The sequence below is a fragment of the Nuphar pumila genome, chromosome 2 (assembly GCF_984573655.1).
Source record: "Nuphar pumila chromosome 2, dmNupPumi1.hap1.1, whole genome shotgun sequence".
Taxonomy (NCBI): Eukaryota; Viridiplantae; Streptophyta; class Magnoliopsida; order Nymphaeales; family Nymphaeaceae; genus Nuphar; species Nuphar pumila.
In genome coordinates, this window is record NC_143250.1 from 11782813 (window position 1) to 11797324 (window position 14512).

Here is a 14512-nt window from a genome sequence, read left to right on the forward strand (position 1 = left end):
CTACCCCTTCCCCCTAAGCTCTACCCCTCTCCTTCACCACTGCTGCACCATCCCCTCTTCCACCTCTCCATTGTTGTTCATCATCGTTGCCATCGTAGGTAACCTCTCTCTCTCTCTCTGGTTCAGGCCAAAAAATGGACTTTTTCTGCCATTCTGTGTTGCGTTTCCTCCTGTCTCTTCTCTTTCGTTAAGGCCTGAAAAGGGCCTCAGAATGGTCTTTTTTCCAGCTAGCAAAGTATGGCTGGAGAGGCCCTTCTCAGGATGAGACTCCTCTCTCTCTCTCTCTCTCCGAAAAAGGGCTGTCCGGTCACACCTTTGCGTGTAATGTGGTTTGATTCACGTATCCTCTAAGTGGGGCTACGTTGGAACTGCATGCCAAGTATTTGATGGAATTGTTGAGAAAGATATGGAGATTAGAAACGTTGGATGTGGTTAATTGTGACGTTGATGGTTCCTAAGAAGTGTTTGATGAAATGCCTAAAAGGGATGTGATAGCTTGGAATGCTACATATCAGGGTACATCCAGTGTGGACTTTTTGGGTGTACACAAGTGAGGGCCTATGTCATAATAGTCTCTCTGTGGCTGGCAGATAAAAGTCCACTGACTCCTAGAGCTTTCATCTCTGTGAGAATTAATACCTCAAAGGATTGAGTGCCTGGATCGGTGTTTGGGGGAGAGTGCCATGGTAGTCGACGAAACCCCAAGCTTCTCAGCTCAGAAGAAACGGTCCCTTGAGGCCTTGGAGCGCAGGTTCACCAAAACCAAGTCGCCCAATCAACATGCAACCCCAAGCTCACCTGCTGCTGTTACCTCCCGTTCTCCCCTCTTCTCAAGACCGGTCAACCACTCTCCTTTACCCTCCTCTTCCTCCAGCAAGCAAAGCAACAAAGGTAAGAGACTCATTTTCTTGCATGTGCTTTGGAACCTTGTTTTGGAACATAATCGTAGAGATTTTTCAGTTTTTTTTCCCCTTTCCATTCAACTATTTGTCACTGAAACTTCTTGTTGGGTATGTGTTTGTTGCTTCTCAAACATTCTTGTGATTTTCGCCTCTAATTTATTTCATAATCGACTGAAGAATTTTCGTTTAAGCTTGTTTAGGCAAATGTGTTTGTTGGGGGTCACCTAAAACTTATCCTCCAAGTTCATGAAATCAAACATCGGTAGTGCTACTACCACCAGTATGAGGAGAAAAATATGGGGTACAGAAATGACAGAGGTGTTGGAGTTGATGAACTTGGTCACTTTTTATTGGATGCCAATCCCATTTTTTTGCTGCCACTAGATAAACTTCTTGGAGAGAAAATGTGGCTTGAGGTTTGAAATTTGTGGGTCCTAAGATTTCTGTGGTATGTTTGCATTTGATATAGAAAGTGATTGATTCTTTCGTATAGAGTTCCTGTTGCACCATGTCTATGAGCAAAACCGGTATCAGTAGTTTCAGTGCGCGTGCAGAGTGTTATACCCTACTTGTTTGGCAGCTCATGTACCAAGCTTATATCCATAACACAATGTTCACCACTTCCCTTGCAATGCGATCCAAATGAAATTTATTTTTTTAAAATACTCTCTCATTAAGTGTACCTCATTGTAGATTTGTGTCCTTGAAGATGGTATTTAGGTAAGAATTATGAAGTGTGCTAGGGATCACGGAAAACCAGTTTCTAGGTTTTAAGTTCTAATTGCATCTGGAAGCGTATGTCCATTAATGTGTACTCCATTTCTCATGTGAAATGTCTTGACCAAGGTTTCACGAGTGCACTCAAATCTTTTAAACCTCAGTCCTGTGAACAGTGTCATACACACACGTTGTTAGGCATATATTATTTCTTTTCAATTTGTTGATTGTAATAGGGCTGCTTTTGAAACAACAATTAATCATTTCTTTTACACTAAATCTTTAAGGTCATAGAATTGTATTGGAAAGTCAAGTTTTCTTTTAAAGTTTCATCTTTACTTGCAAGCCAACTTATAAAAAGCTTAAGCTTGATTCATATTTAATCACCACTTCATGTGTTTTGATTAGATGTATACTGGCCATTAAGATATTTTGTTTTTAAGATAAGCACCTTAAAAATATTGTACTTGCAGTGGGGGTTATGATTGCTTCATTATGACTTGATTCAATTGGTAAAATCGTTGAAAGCTTTATTGTCTTCATATTCTACAAAGAATTGAATTTGGAAGGCATTGTCATGATTAGTGGGTAATATTTTAACTCCATCATGCTTCCATCAGCAAATCTTTTATTTATTAATTGCTAAACCTCATAAATGGTAAAACATGACTTCATGTGGATTTTCTATTTCACTACCTTTAGCTATATCCATAACAATGTATCCTTAAGCTGAATTCTCTTGTTCTGTGTCAAGTTTGTCTAACATGTATTCTCTTGTGCTTTTCATGTATCCTATGTCATATGGATACGGCTGTGGATACTCACAGCTGTTTTTTGTAAAATTTCCAGGATGATTTGTATTTGTATATAAAGGAATACAAAAAGGTAGTCAAAATGGAGTATCCGTGTGACATAGCATGTGTGCCAATATTCTTTGACTGACTAGTTTTGTTGTATAGGACGATTTCTACATTTTGCTTGTTATTGATGACATAAATAATGCTTGTCTGGCTAGAATCCTTGGTGCTATTAAAGCTTTGGATATGTTCCATCTTTTAGATTCTTCATCATGGGCAGATGTCGTTCATTTAGTCTCCTCTCAAACAAGAGTTGCTTTTAGTTTTCATTTTTCACTCGATCTACATATTTTCCTTAATCACACATGATAGCCTAAAATTCCTATGTTAGTTTCTAAGTAGTCAAAAGTGCTAGTTGGTGCCTAGGCGCTACCCCCTTAAAAGGCCTCGTTGGTTCTACACAGGACTAGTCAGCCTGTTCTGGACCAAAATAAATAAATAAATTAAACAATTGCAATAAATTCTTAAAATAATATAAAATGCATATTTAACATAGTTTATGAAGCTAAACAACTAAAACTTTAAAAAATCATGAATGAATCCAAATAATTAAAACATAATTACATTTTTAACATTCAATTTCATCTAAACAAATATTTGTTTAGCTGCATCACCTAGAGATGCACTAAAAACGGAATTATTTAAAATACACATATAAAAAACATAAAAATAAGAAAAAATACTGAAAATCTTGAATGTTTCAAAATACTCAAATAAAAATGATTATAATGTTTTAAATAGTGTAAAAATAAATGTAAAATACCATCTTTGGTGGCCCTCCCCCAAACTTGTTACTTGCCTAGGCACCTAGCCGCTCCTAGACAGTAGACTTGAGCCTAGGTTGCCCAGTCGGCCTAGGCAGGATTTTAACTACATGGTGTTAGTTTTTGTCCAATAAACAGGTTATAACTTCAGTAACTTTTGCTCGGTTTCGGAATTCAACCAAGACCTGCTGTCAGAGATAATTATATTGTCAAGACATATTGAGGCAGGATTTTAACTACATAGTGTTAGTTTTCTTCCAATAAACAGGTTATAACTTCAGTAACTTTTGCTCGGTGTGGGAATTCAACCAAGACCAGGTCTCCTTAGTAATTTGTCAGATGATTATATTGTCAAGACATACTGAGATTAGTACTTCAACTGACACAGATTCATGGGCATCTCTCTAAAGATTATGCACACACACATATATATATATATGACTATATGCATGCCTATATATGTATGTATATGTGCATGTACATGTGTGCACATGCATGCACTTCCTATTCCTATTTTTGTAGATGAATAACGTCAGATTTTTTATCTGTTCAAAAGCCATGGATGGATGTCATTCTATGGCTCCTTTGGGAATCGCTCAGAATGTCCTTTTCAGTAGTCATTTTCTTTGTTGGATGTCAGTAGTCAATTAGTGTAATTTAAAGTATTGACAGTTCGTATTAAATTCACAATCTTTTTTACCATTTTGTTTTTTGCGTATCTGCTACTGCAGTTTGGTAGTTTAGGCTTTTCTTTCATATGATTTATCAGAAATGCTATGGATGTATTCTTCTTCTGCTCATTTCTATTGGAATTTCTTGTGGACCTTTGAATTTTCTAATTCAGTTAATTTCATCTATAAATCTTACATGATTCTGAATGAAAGTCTTGTAATAATTTGATACCACAACTTTCACTATGAGTCTTGACTTTGGCATTCCACTACATGAAAATGTATAGTATTAGACAAATCTTTTTGATTTGGTACATTTTCAAAAGGTTTAGTTAGTTTGCCAAGCAGTGCCTCATGGACTTCTGGATTTTCTAACACGTTTGATTCTGCTGTTAGTTTTACATGATTTTTCCAGGAAAAGTCATCTGGGAGTTCAAAAGAATCAAAACCACAATTTTGTGCATGATTTTTTATGTTGTATATATACTAGTTAATATACAATACTAGACAAATCTTGTGAGCTCATACTTTTTGAGAAAGGCATTCTATTTCTTTTTACTTGATAATAATTATTTAGTTGTTAACATTGCAGTATTCAACTTGCTTCAGATCATAAGTGTACTGCAAACTGATATTTTATCATTTTCATTTTATTTATATGTTCTTTTCTCGTGCGTGAAGCATGTTCATCCAAATCTATGATCATAAATTTTCATGCACAAAAGGAATATCTTATACCTGCACAGATAAAGGGTAAGATTTTTAGATTAAGTTTGCTTTTTCTATTTAGTTTGGTGGATGCCCTTAACAGTATGATATCCTCTCCCAATAAAGCCATTTCTTTCTGTTTTAAATTTTCTAGTACCTGCTGAAATCATCTTCATGTCTTAGTTTTGATTTTGAAGCCGTGTATGACTTGTGTTTCAACCTTTTGCATTCTTCGCGAATAAGTGTACTATTTTCTTTGCCTATTATTTTCATATCATTGGTAGAATGTCCATAATTGAAAGTTTCCTGTATTAGCTTGAGAAAACGCAATTTCTCATGATTAACTTTCTTAAGGCTTTTGAAATTTGATTCAGTCTGGAATTTCATGTCTAGCGTTATAAAGATCTTTTCGTAACATTTTATTCATTTGTTGCTTGGTCGCCCCAGAAGTTGCTTTTGTGGAAAAACTAATCATATTTTCGCACACAACCTGCCCATTTTGGTTCTCCTGTTCAAAGTTCTATGCGTATGTTTTTTGATCTTGCGACTGAGTGAACCATTTTTCCTTTTCAAAATATCAATATCGAACAAATCAGTCAGTTCTCTGAGATTGATCTTGGAATCGATGTTGCCAAGGTCACGTTGGATGGGAAAGTCGTATAATGATTGGTGCAGAAACCAGATCAGGTCTTCTTAAGTAAAAAATTTGTGAAGCATAAGAAAATGATATAAACAGAAAAGAAATGCAATCATGCAAAATATCTCAATATTATGACAGAAAGTAGAAGAAAAATTTCATCAAACGCATAAAGGGCGCCATCATTGCATGTGTAATTTTGTCAGTTGATTATTCAGCATAGAACACCCCCCTTCTGCCTCCACCCCCTGCCCCCCCGCCCCCCACCCAAAAAAAAAGTTTGTGGCCATTGGTTTGATGCTTGACTTCAATTCAAAAATTGAATGTGATGGAGTTGTATGTGAACAGGGAACTTGAATGTTGTTCTTTTTACCAAGGTTGGGGTTATCTTTAAACAGTTACATCTTATAGAACTCCTAAATGCTTATAATACCACAATTTGCAAATTTTTCTATCATGAATAAAGGTGTCTAATTGCCGAAGTTCTGTCAAGCCTTTGCAAAACTATTCTATTGGCAAATCTACCATATTAAACACAACTATGCCCGTTCCACCTCCACAACCACTACTACACTAGCCTCACCACCAAGATATTGTTATTTTGACTACCATTATTGTTATTGCCAAAAGTCAACATTTAGTTTGGAGTCTAGCTGACTCTGTAACTTTGTCTTTGACTTCGTCCAGTCAATGTCTTGCTTAGACTTGCAGAGAATTCGATCTTTGCCTCTTCAAAATAAACCTGTGTGGTATGGTGATTGACTACTAGGAACTCTTGGGAGGTAACTCGGGTTTAATTAAGCAAGACTTGGTTGGCTGGCATAATGTTCATGGATTCAATCAGTCTAATGCTACTGTTTATTTTATTTGAGTCTTGATCAAAGTCCTATTTTTCTGAGTTGACAGGCTAGTTCTGCTTGGATGAGTCATAATTTCTAATTGAATCCAAAGCATTGTTGTGATGATTTCTACAGATTCATATGACAAAGAGACTGAAGTGCACTGCCAGATACACAGGAATTGTTAAGGGGTTAGGAAGATAAAACTGTCAATAGATGCTAGCTTAAATGGAGATGTAAATAGATAAACATATGCAACAAATGCTTACAAGATAGGGAATAGAAGCCACTGTTTATTAGTTGCTTCATGCATGCATGATGTGATATTTAAATTTGTTTTTGATTTTTCATTTCTTACCTATTTTATTATTTCAATTCAGATACAGAAGATGATGATCCCATATATTTTACATTGTCTAAGCCTGTACATGAGAACTTGTTGGGATCTAAACAGGAGGTAATTATCTTTCCATCCACGTTTCATTTTTCTAGCTGAAGTTGCTTTCAGTGGCTTTGCTTTTAAGTGTGCTCTTTTAATGAGATGGAACATGCAGATTCATATAATTATTGCAATGTTTGTTCATTGGATGCTTATGTGCACTCATGTGCATGTTCTTTCTAGAACCTTCTCATTTTTAATTTCTAAATAATTAAAAAGAGAAATCTATTTTTAATTTATTGTCAGCATTGAAAATCGTTGTGAACATCAGGGATGTTTAATTGGAATGTCCAAGCATACCCATGCCATACAGCAGTGTCAGTTTCCTACCTAATTTATGGTGCTTATCTGAAAATTGTCAGCTTTCAGGTGTAAATGATATTGGTGTGGTCAAGAAGATCCTAAACAGCCTTCTCCAAAGTGGAGACAAGGCTGAGCAGTACATGCGGGGTTCAACAAGGAAAAAAATAGATCATTCTCTTCTACTTGACAATTATGTACAAGGCCATGGCGTTTCAACAAAAGCTCTCAAAAGATTATTACAAAGGCACACAAAGCGGTCAAAACATCATATGTCATTGAAGCAACATAAGCGATGTGGATCTTTTGATGTACCAAGAAAGTTCCACAAGTAAGATTTCTCTTTTCAAATGTTTGGTGAAATCTTACAAAATTTTCCATCACTTGTTGCAATCCTTTGATGTATTTGGTATGGTTTTACCAATTCTGTACTGGCTTCGATGTTAGCTGTAAGATATAGATAGGGCTGGTAATTTTCCCTTGTCTGGGACAAAAAATATAGATATGGGCAAACGTTTTGTTTGCGAAAGGGTTAAAGATTAATAATTCAGCCATGATTCATTTGCATAGAGTTTCAGTGTGTCAGATATTATGACAAAGCTCTTCTCATGTGCATGACATTGTATAACTCGGAACAAAATCTCCTTGGTTACAGCCAGGCCATGCTTGGTTGGACGTTTGGGAGGATAGTGCATTTAAAGAAATTTTGGTAATTTACCCATAAGAGCTTTTTTTGTAATTATGCATAGGATCGTTTGGTGATGGTATTAACATTTGTATTTTTTTTGGTATTTCTAACTATACATAAATTTACAGTTGTCAAGAAATTATCTTGGGCCTCACTTTTTTAGCAGCTGTGGAGTCTCATTTCTATTATTCTCCCTCTTTAACATATAGCAACATATCCTTTAAACCTAAACCCACATAAGTGGGATTTGGATTGAATATGAAAATAGGGGTGGCAAGAGGCCAGTCCAGCCCGACCTGCAACTTGGGTGGGCCGGGCTTGATCAGGCCCAACCCTCAATTCGACAGGCCAGGCCTAAGCCTGGTTCAGGTCAACCACAGCACGTTAAGTCCATGTGTCTATTGTGTTCTCTCTCTCTCTCTCAACTAAAGGAAGGTACAAACCTTCCAAACCACTTTTAAAATTCATATTTAAAAGCATTTTTTGGCAAATCCGACCACACGGATGTGATCTTCATGGTAAAAAAACCTAAGAACTAACTCTTATTGCAAACTTTTTTGATGCATAGATTGGATTTTTATGATCTAGAAAACTTCAAAAATTTTAAACCATTGATTTTTAGCACATTATAAAATCCCACGTACACAGAAAAAAATTTGATTTTGCTACAAGAGCCGGTTTTTAGGTTTTTGACAATGGAGATTGCATTCTTAGGTTCATATTTGCCAAAAAACACTTTTAAAATCGATTTCCGAAATTGGTTTGGACAGTTTGTACCTTCCTTTGATTGGACAGTCTCCCTTCCCTATATATATAAGGAATGGAAACCTATAAAATGGCACAATGCTAAATGAAAAGTGATATTGGATTTCCAGTGTTTTTTACAAAATTCCAACCCATAAATGTGTTCAACATGATCGATCTACTAGATATCGACACTTGGATCATGCATTTTAGATGGAAAAAATGGTATTTGGAGCCTAAAAAATTTATGAAAATTGTAGGCCATTGATTTTTGAAACCTTATAAGAACCTATCCATGCATCGGAAGCACATGCTCTAATAAGTGATTCTTATAAAAACAAACATATAGGTCACATCTGTATAGTCATAATTTCAGAAAAACACGAAAAATCCAATAGCATGTTTTATTTGGCACCATGCCCATTTTGTAGGTTTCCACTTCCCTGTATATATATATATATATATATATATATATATATATATATATATATATATATATATATATACACACACACACACACAAATAGGGTAATACATTCATGCTAAAGGAAATATCCTAAATGAAACATGCTAAATTGGTTTTTCGACTTTTCGAGTGTTTTTCTCGCTGTTTTGACCCCATAAATGTGTTGGGCATGGTTGATTTACTAGGAATCCACAATTGGATCATGTGTTTTCGATGAAAAAAATGATATTTGGATCCTCAAAAATTTATAAAGATTTTGGGTAGTTGTTTTTTCGAACCTTATAAAGTGTAAAGAGAGGAAAGACTCCTTTAGGCATGAACAAAGTGTCTACCAACTAGTCCAAAGTACTCAAGCACAAATGCCACTAAGGGCACAATCACAATCACAAATGCTTCAAAGAGCACAATCACAAATGCCACCAAGGGCACATATAAGAAACAATATAAAAATGATATTTTATTGAAATTCAATATGCAAGAAGCATACAAAAATGAGGGGGAACACCCCTATATATACAAGAGAGGGCGGAGAGATGAGAGATTAAAGAGAGGGAAGAAGGAAGCCTACTAGTCTTTAGATTAGGTCTAACGGCTACTCTAGTCAACCTTGGTTGATTAAATATAAAAAAAAAAAGAATAAAAAAAAGAATAAAAAATCTGGAATATATATTCTATGTATACACGTATATGTATATATACACAACTCACACACACACATTTATATATTTTAACACTCCCCCTCAGACTTACGGTATAATGACCAAAAGTTTGCCTAAAAAGAAGTGAAACCTGTGAACTGAGAGAGGTTTGGTGAAGAAGTCTGCCACTTTCGCACTCTGATATAACATAGGGCAAATCAATGTTGCCTTGTAGGTACTGTTATCGTATATAGTGACAATCCATCTCGATATGTTTATTGCGCTCGTGAAACGTACAGTTACTGGTGATGGAGATCACACTTTTGTTGTCACAATACATTTTTGAAGCTATTGTTATTTGAATTCTCATATCAACGATCAATCTTGTTAGCTAGACCACCTTCATTGTGGTAGTAGCCATGGTCCGGTATTCAACTTCGGTTGACGAAAGGGGGATTTTCTGCTGCATCTTGCACTTCCACGAAATCAGGAATTCACCTAAAAATACAAAAAACCCTGTGGTAGAGTTTGTTATTGGGGTCACTTCCCCAATTAGCAACAATGTAAGCAATTAAATCAAATGTAGACGAAGCAAACAAAAAGCGGCATCGAAAAAGGAAGTTTTAATATATATAATAATTAGCAAAACTGCTCCCATGTGAACAATAGGACTCGATTGAAATTGACTAGCTGTGTGTACACCATGTGTTATCTCAGGTCTAGTAATTGAAAGGTAAGAGAGTGCTCCGATAAGCTGTCTATAAGGAGTTGGATCTTCAAGAGGTTCTTCATCATCGATTCTCATCTTGGCATTGACAACCTCGGGAGTGTCAACTCTTATCATCAGTGATTTCATACCTGAAAACAATATCAGAAGTAGATTTAGACTAAGACACCAAATACCCTCTAGGGGAATAAGCAACTTCAATCCCTAGAAAGTATCTTCAGAAACCCAAATCAGTCTTTTCAAAATTATTTTTGAGAAGTTTCTTGATGTTTTCAACTCCCTTAGACTAAAACAACAAATACCCTCTAGATGAATAAGCAATTTCAATCCCTAGAAAGTATCTTAAGAAACTCAAACCAGTCTTTTCAAAATTGTTTTTGAGAAGTTTTTTGACGTTTTCAACTCCCTGTTTGTCTCATCCGGTGATGTTCATGTCGTCCACATACAAGAGGAGAATAATAGTATGTGCATGAATTTTCTTAGCAAACAAAGCTTTGTCGGTTAAACAAGATCTATTTTGTTCATTGTCAATTTATTGATTATCATTTGGATCCTTTTTATGATTTTCTCGTAGCTCATTTCCCAAACTTTTGTGTGGCCAATGCCTTGGTGATCACTTCAGTACATCACTAAATGTTACAAGGTTGGTAGTGTACAGTGCCTCTTGAAATTTGAATGGACACATGGAGACTTTCTTTTTACTCCTAGACAGTAAAATGAAAACAATGATTAAAAGATTGAAAAGATCTAAATTTTCCCTGCAGATAGGTTACCTCAGTAAAGATATGGAATTAGTGAATGTGTTTCTGGCATTTTCCTATGCTACAATTCATGAAACAAACAATTTGATTGTCCAAATCCTTCTTAAACACCATTATGATTCAAAAGCTTTTCCAAATTCCTTGAAGACATAGGCATGCATATTCTTGTGCCACTTTTTTTCTAGCCATGTTGGATTTGCCAAGGATGTTGATCTCTTCAACTTGGACATCTTCTTTGTATGATGTTGCTATTGGTTAGTTTTCCTTTGTGGTTTTAGCTTTCATGCTTCATGAGCAGTTTCTTGCAATTAACTTAGTTTCTGATTATGCTTTTTTTTACTTCGTGTTGCAGCTTTGAGTTTTGCAAACCAATGAATCAAATGTGGGAAGAATATGTAAAGGTGCTTCTACATGACAAGAGGTAGGTTTCATGTGTGAATGAACCACTGAAAAGTCATGTAAGCATTTGCATATTTGCATTCGAGGATCTGCTATTTGTCCTGAAATTGTTGATATTTGTTCATGTCTTGGAGGCTTATGCTCATTTCTTTCTTGTTAAGGGGCAATAATGCTAACCTAAGGTCCATACATGCTTAAAAGAACATGCAGAGTTGATAACGTTGATTCTTCTGCCATTCTAGGAAAAATCAAATAGCTCAGTGCCTTCTGACTGCAGATTTACATGGTGCTATCCTTGTAGGTAATCCATTTTTACATTGAAATGTGCTACTATGAACATAAATTGCCCATGCTGTTTCTAAGCTTCCTGATTTTCATTGCTGTTGGTTTACTAATCCAAGATTTGAACTCATCACATTGCAGTAGCTGAGAGTAAGATAGCTGGCTTTACTGGAGCATGGGGCATCATGATTAGGGAAACTGCACAAACATTTGGTATAGTTACTGTTGACAATCTATTTCGAGGTAAATCTGTGTATTATGTCTATGTTTGGCTGCATCATGTTACCTAGATAGAGATACAAGTGTTGGTGTTGGACATGGTACAATGTAGGACATGTTGAAGCTTAAAATACTAGATAAGTGGACACAATCACATATATGGCATCGACCAACCTGATTAAAGATTCAGGGTTCACACCAAGGTTGCCAGACTAGGAAGCGGAAGCGGGAAACAATACGGGAAGCGGAAGCGAGAAGCAATGCATTTTAAAATGTATAAGAAGTGGGAAGCGAGGAATAAAAAAACAATATAAGAATTGAATGATAATCGAAATGGAACACAAATAAAAACTAAAATAAAAGCGACTTCTTAAATTTCATGATTTTTTAGTGTAAATTAATTTTTTAATAAAATCTAAAAATGATGATTGCTAATTTACAGAAAGCACATGGAAGTGAGTGAGAAGCGTGAGAGAAAACAAATAAAGAACATGAAAAGTAGAGTGAAAAAACATAAAAGTAGAGTGAAAAAACATAAAAGAAGAATAGATGAAGTGTTTGGAACGCATAGGAGAAGCGAAATTTCCTTCAAGTTTCGGAAGCGAGGAGTATCACACTTCTGAGGCGAGTTTTCGGGAAGTGGGCTTCTCACTTATCTAAGAAGCTTTTGGTAACTCTAGTTCACCGACACACATATAAGCACACTGGCACATGAAAGGTATTTGAACAAACTACAAGTAGAGATGGTAAGGCATGCTTGAACATAAAACGATAGTGAGAAAGTGTTTCAATATTGAACTACAAAGAGTGGATAAAAATTTGTAATGTAGAGATTTAAGAGTCAATACTTAATAAAATGCTAGTGTTTTATTTTGATGATTCACACAAAAGTGACAAAACCATAACATTATACTCAATATAATGCAATCCAAATGCCTGTAATTTTAAGATATACAACAAGGGTCCAAACATCAATGGAGAGTTTCACGAAATATATGAACCCAATTAGGGTTAAACTATCTTATGATACACTTTATGAGGGTCTACTCACTTGTTGAGAGCATTGGCACTGATATTGGCGATATTTTGAAAATATGGTGATAATATTAACAAAATCATGTAAGCCAATAATATAAGCAAAATATCAAATCATTTTCAAAATATCACCTGATATCGCAATATTTTCACGATAATTTTTGAAAAAAAATCTTACATTATATATTTAAGCCAATTTTTTGATTTTTTTTTGTTTCGTTTGTATTTTGAGAAATTTTCAAACTTATTTCCTTATATTTTTGTAAGAAAATTTGATACAAAACCTATTATTTTCCCATCTTTCTTATTATGTTTTATATTTTCTTAATTTTAAAAGTAGATTTTCTCTAGAAAAACCAGTTTTGAAAATCTCTCTGAGAAAAACTCTCACCTAGAAACGACCTTGAACAATATAGGTGACTATGGTTGAATATCCTTGAATAAATTGATACGATATGACATATATCGAAAATGTTACGATTATTAGTCCAATGCGGACTGTATTGTGTGATACCGTGATGTCTCGTACGATATACCTTGTATCATACAAGTCGAGCATCTAACGCCCCAAAATTTCAAACTTGCGAACCTTTCAGAAAACAGACAAGAGACTAGAAGAAAATCTCTTTCCTTTCAGAGTTTGTTTATGTAATCAGCGGAAGATAATTCTTTTGTTGAATTTAGAAAGGCAAGCTGACAACTTTGAGCACGTTAGCTAAAAGAACCAAAACTCACTACACATGATACTTGCAAAACACTTGAAAAAGCCACTTTCATTTAAAGAAGTTCCCAAAAAGTACAAAGTTCGGATATCCAAAGGAAAATCCGTGACAAAACCCAAAACTTCTAGGACGTGAGCTAAGAGTAGAAAAAGGAAATCTTGAAACCATCTTGTCATCGCGCTATCGCCCGTGGTGTACCTAATCATCACTTGTACCCATAGAATATGTTAGTTTCGCGAAAAACTAGTAGGTGCACAAGAGAAACTACATGAAACTAAATTAAGAGCATTTAATTCAGCATGCTAAGCAGTTTAAAACAGGTAAGCAGTTCAAAGCAAGTAAGCACTGCAAAGCAAGTAAGCAGTGCAACTGTCAAACACAACATAACGATTCATTTGATCGTAAGCTGTGAACTACCACGTAACTAGCAAGTCTTATGACCCATCAACCAGTGTGAACAAACTTATGTTTCGATATTACTGGTGTGCGGGTACGCACAAACAAATCATAGAAACAACTGAGACTAGTTCGAGCGTCTGTTATTCTATGTATTTTCAATAACCCGAATAGCTAGTTGAGTCCGCTCCTAAGGGGACGACTTTAGCCGAGAAAGGATTTCTCAAAGGCAGGTACTTGGCAACGGATGCATTCAACTTCTACAAAAGTCCATGGGATCTACCACCTAAGATAATGTCTGGTAGTCCCTTCCCCTAACTCCAATGACTGGGGAGGCCAGATCTTTGCCCGTGAGGTGGTTATTAACAACCTGTCCATTGGAGTGTGTACTGCTCTGTCCACTCCCTTGACAGACTATAAGAAGCGAATGAGTACGTTAGGGGTAAATTAACCGACGACTCATTCTATATGCTTTGATCTTTTGACCAAATGAGCATCTTACCTGTAAAGGCGATCCCATTTTTATGTGTTTACAGCATTGTGCATTTAGCACTGTTCGAGGTCGCACGACCGTCTCATCCGATCATCGCAGTACTAGCGT

At 35.7% G+C, this 14512-nt stretch overlaps 1 protein-coding gene across 3 annotated transcripts in view; it reads left to right on the forward strand.

The window, feature by feature from the left end:
• Positions 1–14512, forward strand: part of POP4 (ribonuclease P family protein) — a 46254-nt gene continuing 31742 nt past the window's right edge. Inside the window, exons 1-7 of one of the 3 annotated variants that reach the window (XM_089995264.1) lie at positions 1–98; positions 591–891; positions 6476–6552; positions 6897–7165; positions 11211–11279; positions 11500–11558; positions 11681–11782. In XM_089995264.1, coding sequence (XP_089851390.1) covers positions 684–891; positions 6476–6552; positions 6897–7165; positions 11211–11279; positions 11500–11558; positions 11681–11782 — 784 coding nt within the window. In that variant the 5' untranslated portion in view covers positions 1–98; positions 591–683. Of the gene's footprint in view, positions 99–376; positions 892–6475; positions 6553–6896; positions 7166–11210; positions 11280–11499; positions 11559–11680; positions 11783–14512 lie in introns of those variants that run through there. The other 2 variants (XM_089995265.1, XM_089995263.1) reach the window with 2 other exon arrangements.